General features: G+C 41.9%; 1 protein-coding gene across 6 annotated transcripts in view; it reads right to left on the reverse strand.

Moving 5' to 3' along the window:
- The window catches only part of MPPED2 (metallophosphoesterase domain containing 2), a 179303-nt gene extending 157657 nt beyond the window's left edge, over positions 1-21646 (reverse strand). The window contains exons 1-2 of one of the 6 annotated variants that reach the window (XM_081278861.1): positions 21111-21645; positions 15331-15579 (exon numbers count right to left, since the gene is read on the reverse strand). In XM_081278861.1, the coding sequence (XP_081134987.1) occupies positions 15331-15458 (128 nt within the window). In that variant the 5' untranslated portion in view covers positions 15459-15579; positions 21111-21645. Of the gene's footprint in view, positions 1-15330; positions 15580-19208; positions 19512-19548; positions 20187-20240; positions 20981-21110 lie in introns of those variants that run through there. The other 5 variants (XM_081278862.1, XM_081278863.1, XM_081278864.1 and 2 more) reach the window with 5 other exon arrangements.
- Positions 21647-23659: the final 2013 nt, after the last annotated feature.

Genomic DNA, 23659 nt, shown 5'->3' on the forward strand with positions numbered 1-23659 from the left:
GGGCAATAAACTAGTGCCTGAGTGAGCATATTAATAGAAGGGATGACTCTGAAGATGAAGTAGAGATTATGAGTTCAGAGAAAACTGACTGGGAGGACAAAACAACAGAGAAAATACACAGACCCTGAAGGCTGTTAATTGAGTTGGTGCAGATGTATCTAACCTCTGAGCCCATGAACACCATGAAGGATTGAAGAAGATGAGCAGCATCAATCCTGCCCTTACAGAGCTTCTAGTCTAGAAAGCAAAATATTGAAACCTGTGGCTAATCCCCTTTTATTTGCAACTGTGAATTTCAAAACAGCAGTAATTGGTGCCAATGTGTTTCTGCATAAGCCTGGTGACCCTGGTCTTTTGATCTTTCTCCCGCGTGCTGCTCTGTTTGGGGACAAGACAACTGGGAAAAGGAGATGGACAAACGTCTTCCACTCTGGCCAGAGAAAAGCAGCCTCTCTCTTGCCATTTCTTTATATTTTCCTACATTTCCTGGTTTCTGGATCACATAGGCCAGAAAGAGACACTTTAAGTATAAAATACTTTAAGTATTTTATACTTTTAGTGGCTTCTCCTCCCCAGGTAACTGTTCTCTGACTTTGCCTGCCCTCAACCTGCATGTTTGAACATCCACTAAAGCCCAAGTAAGCTTGTAAACTTGAGCTCTGTGTGTTCATACCTAGACATCCCAGCTACACTGGAAGAACTTCTACCTTCTGGTAATAATAACGATGACATTAGTAAGGACAAACATGAAATAAGACCTACTATATTCCAGGAAATGCTGTAGGTACACTACAGCATTAGGTACACTAATCTTTACCACAACCCTTTGAGGAACATCATTTTGCCCCCATTTACAGATGAGAGCCCAGAGAGGTGAAGAAACTGCCCAAAGTCACACAGGTAGTAAAATGCAGATGAAGACTCACGCTTTGGGACTATAATTCTAGAATCCATGTTCTCAAATAGTATACTCTCACTTCTCTGCTTCCTTGGGCAAGAGAGTTTGGGACTATATTTCTAGATCCTTAAAATTTATTCCACAATTGTTAAAAGTCCTATATGTTAATTGTTACTAGATTTTCTTAATTTACCGTGTATGCAAACTTATTTTAAAAATCTAACCAAGAGACCAAAAAGGAGGAGAAAATGAGTTAAACCAATATGCCCAAGTCTGTGTGCCCCGAACACCTCTGCAGCACCCTAATTTGACTCCATATGTGAGCAAACAAGATATATAAATCTAAGTAGATTTGGCGATTTATATAAACAATTCAGGCCTTATCATGCCTCTGTGAACTGACTCCAATTCATCAAAAATGTAGGAGTAGGTTATATATGGCACCCTCCATTAACTGAAACACACCCATAAATTTCCAAAATGTAGGACTCAGCACCAAAAAAAAAAAAATGTGGCAAAATCCCCACATATATTGTGGAACTCTGCGCAGCCTGTGTCTCCTCTGTGCAATCTTGAATCATGCATAATGCAACACGGCACTGCTAACAGCAGGCGCGCACCAGATAATTTACACTTGTTTTTATGGACACGAGGAACTGATCTTTGAAGCTGTCCCTAATGAGATTCCGCTTGGCCCTAACAGCATCCTGAGAGAGTGTTCCGGTTTTCTACTTGGCATCCGGTGCATATTTATAATGCAGAATACAGGCTCATTTAAATTGCGCATGTGGATTTTGGTGTCTTCCCTATTTTAAAGAAAGATTTTCATATACTATGGAGCACTGACTCCTCAATTACTACACCACACTCTACCTAAACAATGTCACTGCCAGTCACTACAGGTACTTATCAAAGAGGCAGGTCCATCAAAGGGCTTCTACCTGCAGGGCAAAAAGCTCCCCCAACTCTAACCCTGCACTCAAGTTCAGAGACTCAATTAGGTCTACAGCCAAAGGGCATCTCCAGAAAGCCTAATTACAAAACACCAACAGCAGCAGGTACAGCCAGGGGGGAAGAGAGGGATGGAAAAAACCTGAAGTCACCTAAATGAAAAACTTCCTGCCCCAGAAAGGGTTGCAATGCAAATTTCATTTTCTTATTATCTCACCTCTTTGAATTTCTGTTCCATGTAAAATTCATCCTTAAGCGTGGTACTCTGTACCAGGTGTTTTTTGGGTTTTTTTTTGTTTTTCTTTTTCTGATTATTTGATTTTCAAGAAGTTTGTAGTTTAGTCACCCATAATTAGAATGCCATCACATACTTCCTTGGAATTTAATTTGCTTTCCCTTTAAGTCAATTTTTAAAGAGTTTCAATTGCTACAACACCACTGTTGTTTCAATAATTTTATCTGTATTTAACCCAAATCACAGACTTCTGTCAAAACAGTTGTTTTATATAAAGAGCTTTTAAGAGTTTGTAAATCGTAAGAGTACTGAATAAAACTGGTTTGCCTTATGCAAAATACATGATTCCTGTGCTGACAGATGACCTGCTTTCATTTCAAGTAAACTCAGAGCAGTTGTCACTCAGACTCCTGGTAAGTGGGCTGAAATAAATCTCCATCCGTTTCATACTTTTATCCAATAATTGCTGACTCCCAATAGGATCTATAACAGAGCACTTTATAAGGAGTTAAAACAATATACTCTCTAATGCCCCAGTTTTTAAGGTATATAACTATACAGGAAACTCAAATGTTTAGGGTCAAGTCAAAAGTGAATCTTTGATATTTTTCCTATGTTAGAATGAGTTTACTACAATCAAATCAAGAGTCAACTGAAGGCAGAATAGATCACAGCATTAGTGTAGGAGTATCAGAAATACTCACTCTGAGTTTCATCCAGCTCCATCCTGAAAAAGACACGGGAGACTTATATAAGTTACCCTTTTTTTTAAAGCCAAGAATACTGTCAAGTCTACATGCATGTTCTCAAAATGAATGGATGACTGCAGCAAGGGAGTACCATTTTTTTTTTTGAGGAAACACAGGTTAATCCTTTGAATCCTCGAAAACTCAACTTTCATTCATTCATTCAACAAGTATTTGTGGAGTTTCTACAATAGTGCCTAGCACTGTGACACACGCTGAGGATGTAGACAACAAAATAAATGAATAAAAATAGAGGGAGTTGCTGTCTTCATAACTCTTACAACCTAGTGAATGGTAGGTCTTTCACAAGCAATTTGAAGATATATTTAAAACAAGTAGAATCAAGGTAAAACAGTACTTGTAGGTACCCTGAACACATGGATATACAGTTTTTATAACTTCTCAAATGACTTCTTCTTTTTGTTTTTTTATTTTTTTATTTTTAATGGTGAGTACATGTAAGAAACCACCTAATTCAGAGAGAGGGGCAGGGGCAGCCCTAAAAAAATAACAAAGGTGGACAAGAAAACAGCACACAGGAAAAGACCACCAAGGTCACTCAGAGCCTCCAAGTTGAAGATAGTGGCTCAGGCTGCTGCTACCCTGCACTCTCAGTACCTTTCCACTTAATAAAAATAAAAATTCAGGAGGCGTGCATGGAGAGCTGCACTTACAATGCATCTTTCCTTCAATGTCAGCACCGAATCCAGACGGTGTTGAAGACCTTGGGAAAAATCGGTGGACAGATCACCAAAGCTGGCACTAACTGTTGCCAAATGTCTGGCTGGCACCAATGAACAGCTAAATTGGCCATAAAAACCTCACTGTAGTCTTGCTCTTCTCAGAGGAAATAATTCTGTGATCAACAATGAGGCTCACCCAGAGGCCAGTCTTAGAGGGAGGCCTTGAATTTTGAGCTTAACTCAATTGCATGGTTTAGGACAGGAGTTTCATGTTTCAGATGTGCAGTCAAGTAACCTGATCCCATCAGACTTTTAATGGCTTCTAAAAAATCCAAAGTGTTAAATCCCTTTCCCAGCCTCCCCCAGAGCATTAGAAGATCCCTTTCCCCCCAATTCCCACTATCCTTCCCTTCCTCTCTATCCTCATCACTTACTAAGTCGCTAACTTAACACATTCAATACTCACTTCTTAAAGTTTGATTGCCATCCGTGGTCTAAAACAGGGCACATGCACCGACCTTAGCACTTTTGAAAAACAGTGATGAGAGAAGAAATAAAAGGAATATCAAAGTGTTTAGAAATGGTGCTTTATTTCAGGGATAACACTATTAGCTTGATTGCTTATGAATCTGGGAAGAATATCTTCACCAAGGCAAACTCCACAAGTCCAGCAAGAGACAGATCACTGAGAGTCACATGGTCCCAGGCAGCCTGCAGGGAGCTGAGGTAAGTGTTGACTAAGCCTGTGCCCCTGGCTATCAGTAGGTTAACAGGGACTCCCATCTGCCTCCAAGCACAGAATCCCATGGGAGACAGCACAACCCTAAAAACTACTTGAAACAAGAAAACAGATGCACCAAACTTAATGGCATGAAAAAAAAGTTCTGGTGATAAGGGACCATATGTCACCCCTGAAAGTGCTGAAGCTCAAGTGTTAATGCTACAGAAACAATCAAGATAAACAAAATCATTGATAACAGTAGCTGCCATCCCTGATTTAAAGACCCTGCGCTGTGCTTAACTCTCAACCACATGGCTATCTTTCAAAGCATACCAAGATCCCCACTATAAAGATTAGTCATTAGTCACAGAGAAGATAAGTGAACATATGCAAGAAGGACAGGTGGCAAGGGGCAAAGTAAATTCTGGATACACTGTTTTTATAACTTCTTAAATGATTTCATTTTTTTGTATTTTTAATTGTGCCCAGATTTCTGCTTAGCAACAATCACTGCACTCCCAAACTCTCCAGTCCAAAACACAAATGTTCATATTCTCTCCCTCTCCTGTGTCTGTCTCTCTCTCTCTCTCTCTCTCTCTCTCTCTCTCTCTCTCTCTCTATTAAAATACCGAGTCCAGCAGGGGCTCCTGCAGCCTGGGGTACAGCACCTTGCAAAACGGTACTATGTGTTTATCACATGCCACATGACCTCCCTGCAGGGTCTGAAAGCTCAACAAAAATACACTAATGGCCAAAAAACTCATTTTCATTCCACACTTGACAAAATCAACACCTCATGAAGGCAGGTAAGCAGAAGCCACTTTTCACTTTGGAGGGCTCTACCTTAATAACCTTCCTAAAGGAGGAGCCAGCCATCTGAAGGGAACTGACCCCAGCACACACAAACCACCATGACAGCATACAGAGTTCCCGTTAAAAAGCAAAGCCCCTAAATAGAGTTAGGCTGTTTTTCTCCTCCTACAGGGGTACCCCTCACCACAGCAGACCACTGCTGAATTTGCAAAGGTTCTTTCAGTGCAAATCCTGGCTGAATGAGTGGGATCTAACGGACCCTGTCTGAAAAACCTGGGGGGCATTTGATTGCTCTGAGTTCCCAAAAGGGTTCATTTATTTTTCTTTTTTCTTTTTTTTTTCTCTCTCTCTCTCTGTTTTTGTCCACAGAAAATGAAGCTCCACTTACATGTTGAAAGAAATATTTCAAAACATTCCCTTTTTCCTCAAAGTACAGAATTTATGATAACAGATAATTAACAACAAATGACAAACAATCTGAGCAGTAAGGGTCCCCATTTGGTTGCCAAGATGATGGTATCAAATTCCAAGATAAACAGTGAAGCGTGCCGACTGCCATTAACATCGTGGTGGGATCGAGATGGGGAGACACAAACCAGAGGAGCCCTCCACTACAGAGAGGCACCACCTCCCACAAGGTTATTCTTTCTCTTCCCAATCCTCAGGATGGGCTGGGAGCTAGTGTAGAACGAGTCCCACAGACTGGACCAAACCTTTATATTCCACATGGGGAAAATATTAGACTCTTCTTTGAACTGTAGTATAGAAGAATTAGGGACCAATATTCTTTAAGAGTTAACACCCAAAGTTTCACCCCTCCCCATTCTTCTTTAAGTTTGTTGAGTCAAAATAGGTTTCAGTGCTACCAGCTGTGCCCAAAATCTGGAGGTTAAGAACAAAGAGAAAACAAGTTAACCTGTAAAAGTCAGGATGTGAGAGGACATATGGTAAGTCTCCTAGACACAAACAGATGGCGAACCTTGGGAAACCACAACTTCAAATGTTCTTACATCTCTCAAGAGCCGGTTCATAGTTCACTGTTTGTCAAATGGATTTTTTTTTTTTTAATATTGAAATCCAAACCTGAAGTTTTGAATTACCTAAAAAGAACTTAAAAAATGTTCCACCTCAGAGAGCAAAACAGGCCAACATGTCAAAAATTGCCATCCCAACCCTTTGGACTGCTAGATCCTTTGGCATGCTAAACTGGGCGCTTACCAGGATTAGCCAAAGTAGGATTTTAACTCATCTCCCTGTCAAGCAAAGTTTATGGAAACTGACCCTCTTCTGGTGCCAAAGCCAAGGTCAGAAACATCACTATAGCCAAGAAAGAGTTATGATTTCACTAATATATCCACTTTATCACTATATTCTCCTATTTCTCTCTCCCCCACCTTCACAAACGCCCCTGTTTCTCCAATATTTTTCTTCGTACAAAATTCCCTCATCTTAATCCTTACCTGCCTGCCCTAGTGTGTTCATGCTGCTGTAAGAAAATATTGGTTTTAAAAAGACTGTAATTTATAAACAATAGGAATTTTTATTTCCCATAATTCTGGAGACTAGGAAGTCCAAGATCAAGGCTGATTCAATCTCTGGTGAGGGCCCATCTCCCTAGTTCACTGATAGTCATCTTTTCACTGTAACCTCATATGGTGGAAGGTCAAGAGATCTCACCTGGGCCTCTCTTTAAGGATGCTAATCCCATTTTTTGGGGGGGTCCACTGTCATAAACTAATTATCCCCTAATACCACTGCCTTGGAGATTAGGGTTTCAGCATATGAATTTTGAAGCAATACAAAATTTAGACCATAACAATAAACAAGCAGGTCCAAGACACAAAAGTCAAAAAATTTTTAAAAGTAAAATATATTAAATATAAAATCATAAAAACAAAGAAAATCATTTTTGTGATTAAAAAACTCATACAGTTTGACAGGCTTCTATGGTTATCTCGGAAGTCTTAGAGCAGAGCAAAATGAATCAAAATGGGAAGAAAATAAAATCCCCAACTCAAGACTTTAAATAGAGCTGGTAAAATGTCTATGTCATCGTGAAAGGCTAAACCTTTCAGGAAATTAGGGAAGCATGCTGAGGCTGCTTAGCTGGTGGAAGATTTAATTTTTTTCTTGATTTCCGCTTTAAGTCTGTTCAAAACACATTTTAAACTAAGTGTACAACATGCAAGAGGTTTGAAACTCGGTCTACGGCACAAATATTTCAAACCAAGTACAAGGAAGCCTCATTTTTTAGCCAATCAATATAAATGCCAAAAAAGCCCACAGCAAGATGGAAAAAGACATTTGTCTAATCCAAGAATTATCAAATCTTTGAGCTGGAAGGTTTCAGAGGCTGGCTGTACAAGAAATAAATGGGTTTGAGCAGAGTCCTGCAATCTTTTAAAGAAGCCACTGTGACCAAGGAACCTCACAAATGGTCTAATTCCCACTCAGAATTTTAAACCTCAACACTATCAAGTCCTAAAAATGTAACTGTTTTCTGTATTGAATGGCCATATTAGTTTCTTTTTCTTTTTTAACAGTTTTGACAGCTTTAATGCAAAATAAAAACTGCACCAAATAATTTAAACCAACTAGAGAAGCTTATTTTTTGATGGATGATAAGGAACAAAAAATGAAAAACTTGCAAAAATACATTTTATTATATACCAAAAATATTTTACCCTTTTATGAGGACAGAATTTGAAGAAAAAGAAAAAAAAATAATGCAAAATACAACAATATGCAGATCCAAACAATGCAAGGGCCAACAAATCCAACCGTTTCCTCCATGCAAAATTAGTATTTCCACACAGAACCTCCAAGAGTACGTTTACATGTTGAAAAAAAGAGACAGAGAGAGAGAGAGAGAGAGAGAGAGAGAGAGAGAGAGAGAGACTGACTACCATGGTGGTCTAAAAATGTGCGGCAGTTTTTCCCATACTGATATCAAAATAATAGCCCATCAAGGCCAGGACAGCTACTGAAAAGTCTAGTTTCCAGTACACTATGAGAGTCTAAAGGGGAGAAATACATGAGGAGGAGAGAGCTAAGGAAATAGAGAAAAGAAAGAAAAACACACTGAACAATCCAAATTGCAGTGAGCTTCCCCCCCCCCCCCATTTTGGAAACAGATCAGAACTACCTAAAGTGTGTTGTGCAAGATGGGATAGGTTAAGTGTCATTAGCTTTGTTTTGACATCTTAAAATCTCTTTTTGGTAGGCTCTAAAATCTCAGAATTAAAATTGAATATGTCTCAAATGCACAGTACCTAGTGCATTGCTTCCTGTTTAGGTTTTCTTGCCACTTTATCAAAACATCTCCATAAAAGAAGTTTAAAACAAAAAGGTTATGTAAAGAAGGAGAAAGATTCAGTCCAAGGGAAGCAATCTTCTGGTTCCCCAGTGTTAGACCTTGGTCATCCACTGCTGTGGCCACACTTTCTCTATGATCTTTCTGTATCACTAGGAAGTAGGTAACCATTTCAGAATTTGAAATCCAGATATAACCTATAAGACAAAGGATCCATTTTATGTGTCAAAATTCTTTAACCTCCCTGAAAGTCGAGTAGCTAATAAACAAAACAAAACAAAACAACAAATCACTACCCACTGATCCACCATCCAGCTAGGAGTCTAAGAATAAATCCATATGGATACAAAAAACAAATCTAATTTTGGATTGCCTTTTTAATGCTTGAATGTAAACAAAGAAATCTACAGAAAAATGGGAGAAAAAGTCGGCTCTAAAACCAAGTCCAACTGTCACGGACCACAAGACGGTACCCTCAGGGAGTGTATGGGAAAAAGAACTTATTTTCAAAAAGAAATGAGAGAGGAAAAGAAAAATACCCTGTGTTTATATATGAGTGCAAGCTAAAAGGGCCATTCAGTATCTCCAAGACAAATTTCAGACTGAAAACATTAAAAAAAATTATGGCCATGCTAATGTGCAGGCCAGTGATAAATTTGTAATGAGAATGAGAAAGTGGCTTACCAAGAGAGAAATGTGTGTTTAGAATTTTTTTTTTTTCCCAAACAGCTAATGCAGCCCAGCTCTGTAGCAAAGGATAAATTTCTACCTTGTTAGTGAAGTGCCATTTTATAGAGCCCCAGACCTTCATTCATTTGTTGCTATTACTCTTTCCTGTGTGAGAGATAGAGATCATTTCTCTTCTCCCGGACCACATCCCCATGATGTCTCACTAACATATTCTTTCCCTATGGAATCTCACTAAGGGTGTGGGGTTGTTGTTCTTAATTTTGAGTAGAGAGAAGAAAAGAAGAGAAATAGAAAAAATTCTAGACAATCAGGAAAGAGGATGATGCTATAGGTCATGCTATAGGTCATTGGTAATGAACCCAAAATTCAGAGAGGCCCAACTTGCTCAGATTACAGAGCTAATTAACAGTGACCACCACAGGGCCAGAATCCGGGTTTCTCCAACACTGTCAGGAGTCCACTGCAGTTATATCTGCTTCCTGACACCATACCCTCTGCTGGGTTCCAAAACTGGATTCAAAGATACTTCTTTAAAAACCTCCCTTTTGTTATAAGTCTAAGAAGTGAGCAAGTTGAATTCTATTGAGCCAACAAATAGCCTGGATTTATTCCTTGGCTTTTGCTTTGTGTATTATTTGTTATTGCTGTTTTTCATTTTGATTTGGTTTGGTTTAGTTTGGAAGGTTTTTTTGTTTTTCTTGTTTGGGTTTTGAGCTGTACTCTATGTTGCCCAGGCTGATCTCAAACTCTTGAGCTCAATCACCTCCCTACTCAGTCTCCTGAGTAGCTGGGATTATAGGAATATGCCACCATATCTTGTATGGGCCTATTCTTTGATTGTATCATAAAACTGAAGATCCTTAATTCAAACCTTGCTGACAAACCAGAACTTGGACACTAGCTAAATTGTTATCATTATTTTTTTAAAGGTGTTTTTTTAAGATTATCACTTTGTTGTTATAAAAACAATTTAAATTATACAAAAATATATAAAATAAAAAGTGAAAGGTCATTACACAACACTCCTTCCCTGAAACTTATTCCCAAACTTATTCCCTAAATATTCACCAATAATGTTGTTATTAATCCTTCTTCATACTTTTACATATATAAGCATGCATTTTTTTTGACCAAATGGCATTTTTCTATAATACTTTCCTGTAACTTTGTTTTTCAACTAAGGATATCTAATACAGACCTGAAACAAACATTGACTTCCTACCACATTCTTGAACTGGATAAGAATGAAACCTCAGATCAGACAAACAAACAAAACCCTGTAAGAATTTGGCATGGAATGATCACTCAGCATCCTTGAAAGTTCATTTTTGATCAACGATGCTCAGCAAACACTGATGTCTGCTACACAGTGCAACAAGAACACACATTGGACATGTCAGGTTTACACAGCCAAGCATTTTGGAAAGAAAAAATTAATACTTATATCATGCTCACCAGCTATTAAAACCTAGGATATGATCACAACATCGATTCATTAAGTGCCCTGTTTCATGATTATACGTCATATGCGTCATCTCATTTAATATTCACAACCGTCTTAAACCTCATTAAAAAAAAACTGAGATCCTGATTCTCCATCGTCACCTGACCAAGCCAGTAAGGGCATGATCACACTTGTATACAAATGTCTGACTTCACGCCACATTCTCCCCTACCGTGTCTTCCTTCTTCAGCCTAAGCATTCAATCCTGATCATGACCATCAACTTTTTGAAACACAGATATCAGCGGGGAACCTGAGACACTGACCAGGCAGGGCACAGGGTTCCAAGGATCCACCCCAGGAGGAGGAAGGCCACTGTCATTCATTCCACTGAGGCAAAAGGGAGCACTTGGCTGACAGAATTCCTTCCCCCTTGGAACTGCTACTCTCAGGGAGTAATTGGAAGTAAGTGAGATCCTCCTAGGCTGTACATCAGGACACCTGCAGACCCCAACCACCCAAAAATCCCACCTAGAAAAGTCTCCATGGCATCTTCTGATAATGGCTCCTTGAGAAAGACAGGACAAAACTCACCAGTGACTTTTATTTATTCCTTCATTAACAATCCCCAATTTTCAATATGGGTGGAGACAATTTGAATTAAAAGCTCGGAATTGAATAAAATAATGATTAATGATAACAGGTAAACCTGAGTCCACTGGACACTCCTATGCTTTTATATCCCCCCCCCCCAGCAACCTTTGGAGACAGGCATTACTTTCATCAATCCCATTTAACACATGGAACAAGAAAGCTCAGGGAAGTGACTTTTCTCTGTGGTAGATGATAGAGCCAGTAGGTGGTGTAACCAGGTTTCACACCTGGCCAACTGATTCCACTAGTAAGGTGACCACTCTGTGACACTGCCTTCACAGATCCAGGGTAAAAGCAAGTGCTATTTAAGTTTCCAGAGCTGTCAGCAGTCAAAAACAGAGACAAGGAAAGAAGCTAAAACTGAAAATAAAATTTACTTTGAACCTCCCCATGGCCAATCCTTAAAGAAAAAAAAAGAGCAATGATCCTCACTCATAGGGTAAGTAGTCACCATGGTGTGTGGGGGACTGAAGGGTTTCTCATAACATGGGACTTTCATGGGAAAACTGAGAGCGATTTTATTTTATTAGGCCTAAAGTCATTAAAAACATGCAGAAAAAATCTTCATGGCATTTCCAGACTTCCATTGGCTCCTTCAGCATCTCCTCCCATCATCATTAAAAATACAAAATAATTTTCTCAACACTCTGCTTGAAAGATGAAGGGGTTGTAGAAAAACGAAGCCCTGCTAATTGTTAGGCTTCAATCATCACATCTATTAGTATGATCAAGAGTCTGAGTAAGCAGGGACACAAATTCTAGGCTAAATTTTGGTCTGTGAACTCCAGCTGTGCTTTGATTTTCTTTTCCAAAGTCATATAGGCTTGCTTTCTTAAGGGGGAAAAAAAAACCTACCCTAAGTCACAAGCAGATTCAAGGCCATGGTTCTCAGAAAGCCTGCTAACAATCTTGTCAGAACTGAAATAAAAACTGCATAAAAACTAAACCAAAACCTCTTCTAACCAGATGAAATGGCAGCTCTGAGATCGGCAACGTGGGGACCAGGTCTTCTTTAGCTTTGTTTCCTCACCCCAGCAACAACCTGCAAATAAGCCCTGTCTTAATTGCAATCTTAGTAAGTCAGAGCTAAAAAAAGTTCCTTAACTGTTATTTGGTGCACTAATGTTTACATGGGAGTAAACTGAGGCCTGGAGAGGGGAAGTAAATGAATTGCCCAGGGTCAGTCACAAAGCTGAGTAAGGACTAATTGAATTAATTGGGAAATGAGATATTCTTTAATTAAGATGAGACAACCCTACCTATACCACCACGAACTTGTATAAAAGAAAACAAGGGGTCATTAAAGAAGCCAAGATTTTAACTCTACTCTAGGTCATCTGTCACAGGTCTTCGTAGACCTCAGGTGTTAAGTGAAAAAGAAAAGCAAATGTTTTAAGAATCCTGAGCAAAATAAATGAGCAAACACTCAAATGCACAAGACAAAATACATTTAGGGAAAGGAGCAAATTTCTGCCAAAACATGTTGAAATTTTCAAAAAAAAAATTGAAGTTTTTAGACTAAATATTTCATATGTATTTTCAAGCCACTTTAGTTCTATTTAGATTAAGAGCAATGCTCTTTAATACAGCACGTGCAGAAATATAACATGATTCTATCCAATGAAGATAACTGAACATCTACTATGGGCCCTCATAGTGCCAGGTCCTCAGGCCTGCAAAACAAGATCAAGCAGGCTCTTGCAAGGAAAAGGAAAGGCAATGAAAAGGTGAGTCAACTTCCTGACAAAACACACATACAAAGTCAAAAGGTCAAGACAGAAAAATTCCAATGAAAATCTCCAAGCATCAATCACAATTTCTCACCTCAATACATAATCCAATCAATTGATCGATCAGTGTATCTGAACATCTGTCACCTGCTCAGAAGTACAATCCCCACTTTAAGGATTAAATCATGTAGATGAGCCAATTAGAGAAAGAGATCTGAAGAAAAATAATGCAAGTCATATGAAATAAATGCCAAGTAATGGGGTGTCCTGTTGGGTAGGCACAGTCATTTTGGATTAGGAAGAAAGAGGAAGAAGAGGCTTCATGTAAGAGCAGGAGTCTACACTGGCTTTGAGGCATATGATAATCAGATAAAACACATTGTACCTATGAGAAGAGGTAGAGAGCCCCAGGTGTGCTCAGGTGTCAGTGTGACAACTTGAGTGGCTGTAGCAGAGTGTAAGAAGGCAAACCCACTGGTAATAAAAGAGAAAAAAGGCATGTGGCAACCAGCCTCTGGAAGACGCCTCTGTTCCTAGGTTGGAAGTATGATAAAAGGGTTACACAGCTATCTAAGTTGCCACTGCAAATCTCATTTCTCAGGCCTTTTATTTTTTCCCCAAAAAAAGGAGTATAATTTGATCCTTCCAATTTTTCATGGCTAAATCTAAGCAGAACATTTCTAAGGTTACGTGATTTTAAAATAGCCCTGTGCATTCATCGGTCATCAGTGGAATCTACGACCAAGAATAAGTGGGCAGATGTCTGCAGCCCTGAAGACCAAGCTGAGCCTCCCTGTCAAGTCATTTCCCAGGAATCTGGGTAAATCATAGCTTCTCCTGCCAGATGGGAAACAGGATTCACCAAGTTCTTTGTGATTCCTTCATACACAATGTCACACCAGCAAAACCAAATTAAAAGTAAGTATCCAAAAATATGGGTCGTACAAATTTTAAAACACATGCATAGAAACAGAACAAAAACAAGAAAGTCAAATGCATAGAAACAGAATAAAAAGAGTATCTGAAATGACCACATATTTATTGTTCAGAAAAGCCATCTGAACAAAGACAAATCTTATTCACCTTAAAAACTCTTCCTTAAAATCACATTAGTAATCCTTCATAATCGTGAACCAATTCTAATTTAAAGTATAAAATTCTTTTAAATAGTTTAGCACTAACCATTTGCAATGATTTTTCTTATTTTTCTTTTCTTTTTTCTTTATTATTCAGGCATGGTGTTTTAGTTTTCCAACTTTGCATAAATTTTATCATAGGCTACTGAGTGGCTCTTTAGAATATCCTCACAAAGCAACATCCTAGTATTTATACTAATATCAAGATAGTCAAGGGCAATGCCTTTATGTTTGGTTAGTGTTTCCGAATTTGAGAGGATTTGTGGTGGGGTGGGGGCAGTAGCAGTTCTACTCTCTTTGTAAATGCCCACATAAAAGAATTACTAAAGAAGGAGGTTGTGACTTGGACATGCTCAGAGTTCAATTCTTCCAGGAGTGGTAAAAACAGTCAACAGAGTCCTAACCTCCCTTCTATCTTGACTATACAATAGTTTTCAAAGAGGTTTAGTCCTACTATGAAAGACTCATGTTAGACATCGGAAGGGTCTCATAGAGAATGAGCACCAGGCCTTGAATAAACAAAGAGATGGTGACCTTTGGCCCCCTTCTGCTGAAAGCCCAGCACATCCTGTGGCAGAAGACCAGAAAAGAGTTGGTGTGCAACCAGGTGCTGCGAAATCCTTGCCTCTGGGTTTCTCCCACACTTTACTTCTTAAACAGTTTAAACCTCAGACAGGACTTAAGCAGTATTAGGGAGTGGGAGAAAAGTACAATTCCTGGAACCAACTGTTCCACTGTCCCTTAATCCTTTGTTACCCGGTATTGTTTGAGGCCTGCAGCATGCAGCACACGTTTCACTAGCAACAGGCAAGACAATGGATTTAGCAGTAGCTGGACAATTAGTTCCAATTAGGCCTATTTCCCAGCTGAATGTAAAGGGGTAGTGGGGTGAGGTGTGGGAAAAAAACTACACAAATTTTAAAGAAATATTTCATTATGGAAGCAAGTAATACAGGGCAAAACAAACTGAAATAGGGGTCAGGAGATGCTGCCAAAATTCCCTGTGCAACATTAAGAAAATACCTTAACCTCTCTGTTCTTATCTACAAAATGCAGACAACCAACCATAACCCTTCAAAGGCTTTGAATATCCAATGTCAAACTATGCTTGCAAGTGCTCTAAAATTTGAACTGTTACGCAAATGTAAGGGATTTCTCCTGGGCTGTATTTGGAACCACAGATACCCATCTGTTCTGTAAATCATTTACTTTTTAATTCTCCCTAGCAGAATGCTAGAAGAGAATGGTTTTCTTTCTTATTTTACTTCTATACTCTTGACTGTTAATTTTTTTTTTAAGTTCATGAGCAATACTTACATATGTACATGTGGCGGCTGGAATCTGCTCTGGTTGATGTTGTAGTGTGTGAATGCCTGGGTGGGGTTTGAGCTATATTCATCCACCGTTATGGTAACTTTGCCTTGAGAAGGAATCCCATGTGCCATCCTTCCTCCCTATAGGCATGAGCAATTCACAACTTTCTGGAGCAAAAGATGGAAGCAGGCATGGTTCGTTTCAGCCAACCTCTGAATCCAAGGATTTACTCATCAATACCGCTGTGTGTTTCTAGAAGAAAAAAATATATATATGTGTGTGTATATATAATAAGAACAAAGAGAAATAAGATGCTCAGAGATATTAAATTTGACATCTAGACACAAAATTGGTTCAGGAAAAAATGTGAATCAATGTTGTTGCCTTGTAGGTACCACTGATCCCAACTCTCTACCCTGCTCGTACTTCAGAGTGGACGTTACACTGTATTTGACATTGCTGGATGCTACTAAATCATCTCAATGGAGTTCAACCTAAGATTTCCTCTTTAATTATAATTATGGCACTTAACGTGAATTACTGAAGGGGCAAATCCGCAGTTGCCATGGTGTCTAGCTATAAATGGTTTGTGCTCAAAGTGAAGACTCTTCCAAGCCTTCCCCACTAATTGGAATGTTTGGTTTTTACAAAGTTGGTGTCACATAATCACTTGAAATCTCCATGCTTCAAAGATCTATATACCACCATGACAAATGTAAATAAAAATCCTGTGCTTATAACAGACACCTGGGCATGACTATAATACTTATATTAACACTCACACGTTAACACGTGACTTTTCTTTCACTTGCAGTCCCAACATATATAATGCCTAGGATGCATAAGCATTTCTCTCTGGCCAAGAACTTGATGGTAAGGTAAATCCTTCTTGCTAAATGTAGTACGGTTTCTTTAAACACTCTGGTTCACTCAGGAAAAGGCCAAAGGCATCCATCCAGGGCTGAACTACCACTTTGGATGCCATTCGTTACCTCCCCTCTCCCAGCCCTGATGGACCAGTGAGGGAGCTTAGTCCTGACTGCATCTTGGTGCTGCATAATTCTCACTAGTTGATTTCATCTTTTTAAAAAATCCCATTAGTTCTCATTCTTTTCATAAATGTCCATGTATTACTTGCCACATTGGATTGAGAAATGAAGGCGTCTATTTTTACGGCAGGGTGCAAAAGACTGGGGAAAGCAAATTCTTGCATGGAAGCTGCTAAAACTGATGAGTTCAGAAGAGAAGTGGGAAGCACTCCCTTTGGTAACCCTTGGGTAACTAGCACTCTTACTTTAACTGCTATGCATCAGAATACATTTGCCATGTGCACCATTAAGCTCCAGAAATCTTAGCTGCTATCTCGAATAAAAATATTTAGAATAATAAGATTAGATTTAAATTTGGCATGAAACACCTTAAATATCGAGCAAAAGGCAGATGGCCTGCCATAGGCCATTTATTTTATTATTTTACAACCCGGGGCTTGTGTAGTCCTCCATATGCTAGCTGGGCTAAGAAATTCCGCAACGTTCTACTCAAATCACTGGCTTCTTCATATTAGCAAAGCCATCTAAATAAACCTTGTCTGTGTTCCTAACGTGCAACTGCAATGCCAAGAGATGAATCCCTGGTGCTCTGGCATTTTAAAGTGTCACTTTGGGTTCTCTTTCTTCCTCCTGACTTCATGAGAGGTATGACTCCTTTAAGCACCAGTTGATAGACACCCAGGCCAGTGGGATTAACTAAATTAAAATCTTTGCCTGCTCCTCTGATGTAAGATATCTATAAGAACTGCTTACAAATCATAATGTAGCAGTTTTCATACCAAGTTTGCAGCTGTTTCCTTAATTTTCCCCACAATTATATTTTACTGTTATTTTGCATAACAGTAAAACACAACACCTGCTTCAAATTGCAGTCCTGTTCTAAGTACTGTAATTCTCTTTTGAGACACAAAGTACTGAGACACCACTGAAGCGCAGAGCTGCATAATTGCGTGGCGCTGAAAAGTAAATACAAATGAAAACATCTTCCTGTTATAGAAATGACTGTCATTAAAAAGAATGTTAGCCATCAAAGCACAGAGGGGAAAAAAATACACATTTTCAGACTACGAGAACTTAGTGTTTGCATAAATTAGAGAGTGGTATAAAAATTACTTGGCAATTCTTATGTTCTTTCCATCAATGTCTATTGTGTGAAATACAGAACATTCAGAGGCAAAAGAAACCAAATTCATGTCTAGACCACTGTGACCCCAGAGTAACACTCCGTGCCAGAAAAAGTTTAAATGTTTCTGGAGTAAACTCATTAAACAGAATGTGGCCTACAAATAAAATATACAAACTTAACATTTAAATTTCTATGCAATGTCTTGAAGTGGGTAGCATGATACCCTCCCAAGTTCTCTTATTTGAAACCTAGAAGAAACAGAACTTAGAAAGCAATCAAGCCACATTCCTAAACAGTCTTCTCCATCCTAACATCAACCTACAGATTGCCTTTTCTGTCAGTGAATATCTGTGCCTCTTTGCACCTTTGCCCCAGCAAGACAAATAGAACATCTTTTCATCAGCAAGCACAGGCCCCTGGAACTCTGAAGGGCTAAATGGGTGGTTGGCACCTCATTTGAATTCATCTTTGCCATGTTCCCTTTCAAATGCTTTATCGAAACAGTGCACCTGCGGCGTCTATCTTCTTTAATCTGGAGTCCTTTGAAGAAAATGTCAGACTGAGGCAGAGAGCTTCAAAACTTTCATAGCACCTTTACAGACAAGTCAAGAAAAGACTTATTTTTTTTTAAATGCTATTTTCACCTCCACCCATATCTCAAAATGAACGTATCTTAAGAATATTAAGCACAGACACAAGGAAAAGATTGGATTTGGGGTTTTCTATTTATTTGCCTGCTTTTTGTTTTATATATTGTTTTTGTAAACTCTCTCAGACAAGGGACAATCAGCAAAATCACCTCTCTTCATATGAAAATTGGGGGAAAGCTTGCAAGAAGACATACTACCTAAAATTATCAAGAGGCTGCACCACCTTGCTTCATATATGTATGTAGCAAAACCTTCCAAATGACCATATTTTGGTGCATCTCACCCTCTTCACACTTACACCACCACGATATTCACAGAAAGTATTTTCTTAATTTTCATTTTATATTTCAACACATTTGCTCCACAAAACAAAGGCACCCAGGACAAAACGCCAATTCGCCTAAAGAAAAACCTAAAAGGGACTGACACTGCCAAACATCCACACTGCTGTTAGTTTGATTTTCTTTTCTCAAAAAATCATGTGAGCACATTTTGCATTTCCTAGACAGCAGTCACTTCTCCTGTCCCTGACGCTATACAACAAGGAATGTTCTTTTCCAGGAATCTACTTGGAAAATCTCTTAAAGTCTGCTGGCAGTACAGGGATTAAAAACTGAAGAATTAAATAACTGTCTCCACCTCCTAGACACCAGAAGTCAAATTTACCGAAAGTTTCAAAGCAACAACTCCTGACCTCTCTACCCCTGCACAGCCTATGAGAAAGGAGCCCGCGGTTTCCTTGTTTAAACAAGGATGCTCATTTTAATCACTTGCCCCAAGAACATCTCCCGACAGCGTGAAGGGACTTTGGAACTTGCCAGTTCCAACTCCGCCAAATTTTGCTCTCTCCTCCCTCTGCCTCACAGATCCACAGATCCACTGTTTTCTTGACTCACGCCTCTACTCTTTTATGCCCACTTCCAGTTACTCATCCCTGCTTGCGGGAGCGATGCACACATGCCTTCTCCAAGGCTCCTCCGCCAGTCTGGAGGGGATGCTGACATAGAGTTCCACGTTCCTCTGTCCACAGAGCTCCCTCCCTCCCATTGCACTTACACCTGAACTTGTCTCCAGCACTGCGGACACCCGGCTGGCACATTCTTGCGGAGAGGGCGGGCGAGACTTTTCTCCCGCGCCTCTGACAACGCGTGGAGTCTATATATGGTGGGGCGGGTGGGCGCAGAATTCTCTACTTTGGATTGGTTTGTTTGTTTTAAATCGAGGGTGGGCAGTTGGAGAGGGGATTCAGCTACTGCACACACACACATGCACGCGCGCGCACACACACACACACACACACACACACACACACACACTTGCCCTGCCCTCCCGGCTCCTGGCTGCCTGGTCCGGGTCATAGCTCCCCCTTCCTTCCTGAAGCACCAGCTCGCCTTACTCGCTCAGTCCCGGTTGCCACCGCGTCGTCTCCGCTGTTGCCGCCGCTGCTGGCACTATTGGCGCTAGCGCTCGCGGCCCCGGGGTCCGCCGGGTGCCTGTCTTTTTTCTCTCCCTCTTCCCCAGCCCCGAATTGATTGATGACCACCGGTGGCCAATGGTTCTGACACCGCGCCATCCTCGTTGGGGCATCACAGCCCCACGTCCCCGACGTCAGCCTCCCAGGCGCGCTGGCATCCCCGAACCCACAGAGCGGAGCCCGAGCCCCAAGTAGCCGCCGCCTCCCTGCTCTATGCCCGGGGGCTTCCAGGTTCCTTCCTCGAGCGACCGAGAAAGGAGGGAGACAGAGAGCATTGGAAGGGGATGTGGAGGCCACGGATTTCCCCCCTCTTTGGAAATCTTTTCTTTTCAGTTAAAGTTTTGTTTGTTTTTTTTTTTCCACCCTGACCTGTTTGTGTTTATTTGTTTGCAGCATCGCAAATCAATTACACATTTTTCATGAGCCGCATTCGCACTTAATTTGGGGTGTGTGTGTTTGGGGGGTGGGTGTAAACGTGCTATAAATCAACCCCACTGAGGCATCATTTATTTTCTTGCTGATGGATTCCAACCCCCTCCCGAACCTTCAGAAAAATGCCCCCTTCACCTCCTAGGCCGCAAAACCCTGCAATTCAAAGGCTTTACAAAGATAACCTTGTTACGTGTAAATAGCAAAGAAACTCCAGCCTCGGTAGAGAAGAAATCAGGCGGCAACGGTTACTTTTTCTCGTTGCTCGTCCCCCGCCGCCTAGCCCCAGCCCCAGCTCGGGTCGCCGGGTCGCTCCGCAGGCTACGATCGTGAAGACCTGAGGCGGCGGCAGAGAGTGAGGTTGGGGCGCGGGGACAGGGTGAGAAAAAGCCCCGCTCGAGAGCAGAGCGCGCGCGGGCGGCCCCGGGGGGTGGCCGCGGGGCGCAGCCGGAGCACAAAGCTGCACGGCGCCTTCCCAGCCACTGCACCTGGCTTCTGAACGCCGCGGGCGCCTGGGGCTCGGGCCAACACAATGCACCCGGGCCTAGGCCGGGGCGGCTCGAACACATAACCCCAGGACTTTCTAGTAAACAGCTCGCCGAACCCTCGTCCCCACCCCCATCCCCGCTGCCCGGCTTTCGCCCCTGTCCTTCGCAGACATCCACTCCTAAGAAATACGGGCGGAGGAGGGGGCAGTGAGGTGGGGACCCCAAGAGGTCGGGGGGCCGAGGGTTGGGGGGAGGGGACAAGAGAAAAGGGGCAAGATGGGGAGTAGGAGGGAAGACAGTTCCTAAAAAAGAATTCGCTTTCGCCTGGGGATTGAAAATAAGCCCTCCCAGGTTCTGAACTGCCCGCTCGGCCAATGTCAGGGGCACCGGGGCAGCCGCGGTCGGCAGCCTCCGATCCCCGCCGCACGCGCCTCTGACAAGGCACCTCTCACCCGGGCTCCGCTTTGTGTGTGCATTTTTTTTCCCTTCCTCTCGCGCTCGGCACCGGGCGCCCGGCCGCCTCCTCCCCCTCCCCCGCCCTCCGCCTCCCTTCCCGAGGCGGATTACCTTTCCCGGGCTGCGCTCCGGGTCCCGGGGATGCCTTCAGCGCCCGGTGTGCAGGCGATCCATCGCCGAGCGGCCCGAGCTTGCTAGAAGAGCGCTGGGGGCGCTTGGGGGCGGCGAGGGGCGCGGGCGGGCCAGAACCTTCGACCCCGAAGGTCCCGCCGCGAGCTGGGGCGGGGGACCAGGGGGCGCGGCGCTAGAGGGAGGCGGGGGAGAAAGGACCCGAGCAGCCTCGATCTGGGGCGCGAGCGAACAAGGGGGCGAGAAGAGGGAGCGAGGGCGCGGCGAGCCAGAGGGAGCGCGAGCGGTGCAGTGACAGGGACTGCCACTGGGGTCAAAGGAGCACAGCTCCAGGAAGCAGGGCGGCCGAGGCGCAGCTCCGTGCGCGCTCCCCGGCGGGACCCCGTGCCCCTGCACGCCCCTCCTGCAGTCCCGGCCCACTCGAACCCCCACCGGCGCCCCCAGGCCACCGGGTTTCGAGCGGGAGGAGGGAGCAGAGGGCGAGGCCGGCAGCCTGCTGGTGCTCCCGGGTCAAGCAGGCTGCAGGAAGCTGAGCTGCAAGTTCATCATCATGAGTGTGATCAGCGTAAAAAATGATAGGGGACGGGAAGGTGGGGCGGGCTACAGAGCGCCGGGAAAATAGGGAGTTATCCCCCCAGATAGGCGTCTTCTGCAAAAAGAACACCCGGGGCCCCCACCCATCGACCCGCCAGGCACTGTCAGAGGTCCTGGCACCGCTCCAAGATGCAGAACTCCCTGCGGGGGCAAGGGGAGTGGCTGGGGCACTTTGCTCAGACCAGGAAGGCGACCCGAGGTTTCCTACTATCTGCTAAGCTGAGGCTTTCCTGGAGATACTGTGTTCCCTTTCCCTAAACCTTTCATCATCATCATCATCATCAACACACACACACACACACACACACACACACACACACACACCTTTCTCTCTGCATGTTGTTCCTGAGAAAGAAAAGGCCAACCCAACAGATCTTTTTTTTTTTTTTTTTTCTCCTTTCACCTCCATAAATTAAGGCAGGTTCAGAATAGTAAGGTGAAGAGAGTCAAAGACCAATTGTTCCCATTTTTGTCTTTGGGGCACTTTGCCCCTCCCCAAAAGGTAAGCACTTAAAAAGCATTTTCAGACCGAAGTTACTCCAGTTTTCTCTACTACTTTGGAAAATGTAAGAGAAAATGTTCAGAATTTTATGTAAAGTCATAAGGGAAGGAAAACCGGCTGCAATGCTAAAGAAAACAAGGGAGAGAAGATTTTTAGAAAACTTGGTTGGCCGGGTTGTCTGTGAAAGATGTGGTTGCCTTGTGATGTTATACCATTGTCATAGCTAAAGGATTTGGATGGCAACCAGAGGTAATTCCCTTCCAGAAGTCAGACCCAGAGATCTCTGCATTCTCCAAAGATAAATCCAATGTATGTGTGTGAGAGAGAAGAGGGCCAAGTATACTATGTGACAACTGACTAGACCCTGGCTGAAATTATACCCCCTAAAAATAAAATGGAGCCATTTCAACCTGGTCTGTGGCTTCTGTGCTGAGACTAATTGGTTTCCAGGGCCTGGGGAGGAAGGGAGAGAGGCTGGAAGGAGCCCCTATAAAAAAAGATCAAACGGAATTCACTTGAAAATATTTCCCTTTTACAATGGGCTTTCCTGGCACTTGAATTTTAAATAACCCATCTCTTATGCCTGGGCTGAAATGAAGGGGGAAATGGTCTTACTAATGTATTTATTTTATTGTACAGCATGCCCAGAGTGTCGGTACTTGTCAAATGTGCTGAGATGGAAAGGACATTGTCTTTCCTTGCCTAGCAGAAATCACAGCAAGTGACATTGATGTTAAAGGATGCCAAAGATGGGGTGAAGGGGCACTTTTATGTTTTGTTTTTCTTTTGTTTTGCAGCCCAACAGCAAACACTCACTAGAATCATATTTTTGAAGAAATGCTTGGTTTGTTTTCCTGACTCTCTGAGTTAACAGAACACTCCTTTAATCTAAATGGTTTGAATTTTTAGACTGATTTGGGCTGATTTGATCAGTCAAAAAAAAAAAATCATCACCAGCCAAATAACTTTCGTGGTTTTCTTCTTCTTTTCAGACTAACTGGTAGTCAATCAAAGCCACCAAACTAGTTTAAACATGATTTGGAATCTAAATATGTGCACACAGACTGTGAATAATAATACCTTCTATTTTAGTGGCACATATTACAGGATATTTAATGCTATAAAAATCAAGTGTGTGATTTTACAAAAGTTGATGGGAAATTCACATATCATTTTACTGAGTGGGAAAAATTGAGGAAAAAAGGCTTACAATTGTCATTTGTAGTTCAGGAAAAAGTCAACCTTACTGTATGTGTCCCTGCTAATAGATCAATTACCTGGTATTGACCAAGCTGTATTTGGTTATGAATTTTTATTTCCATTTGGCTACTAAAATAAAGAAGTTGGAGAAATGTAAGTGAATTCGAACAATAAATCAAGAACAAAAGGAAATCACTTTTCAAATAATTCTCATTATGTGGATTTGATCTTACTT

Source organism: Spermophilus citellus, assembly GCF_964194105.1.
Source record: "Spermophilus citellus genome assembly, chromosome: 2".
Classification (NCBI taxonomy): Eukaryota; Metazoa; Chordata; class Mammalia; order Rodentia; family Sciuridae; genus Spermophilus; species Spermophilus citellus.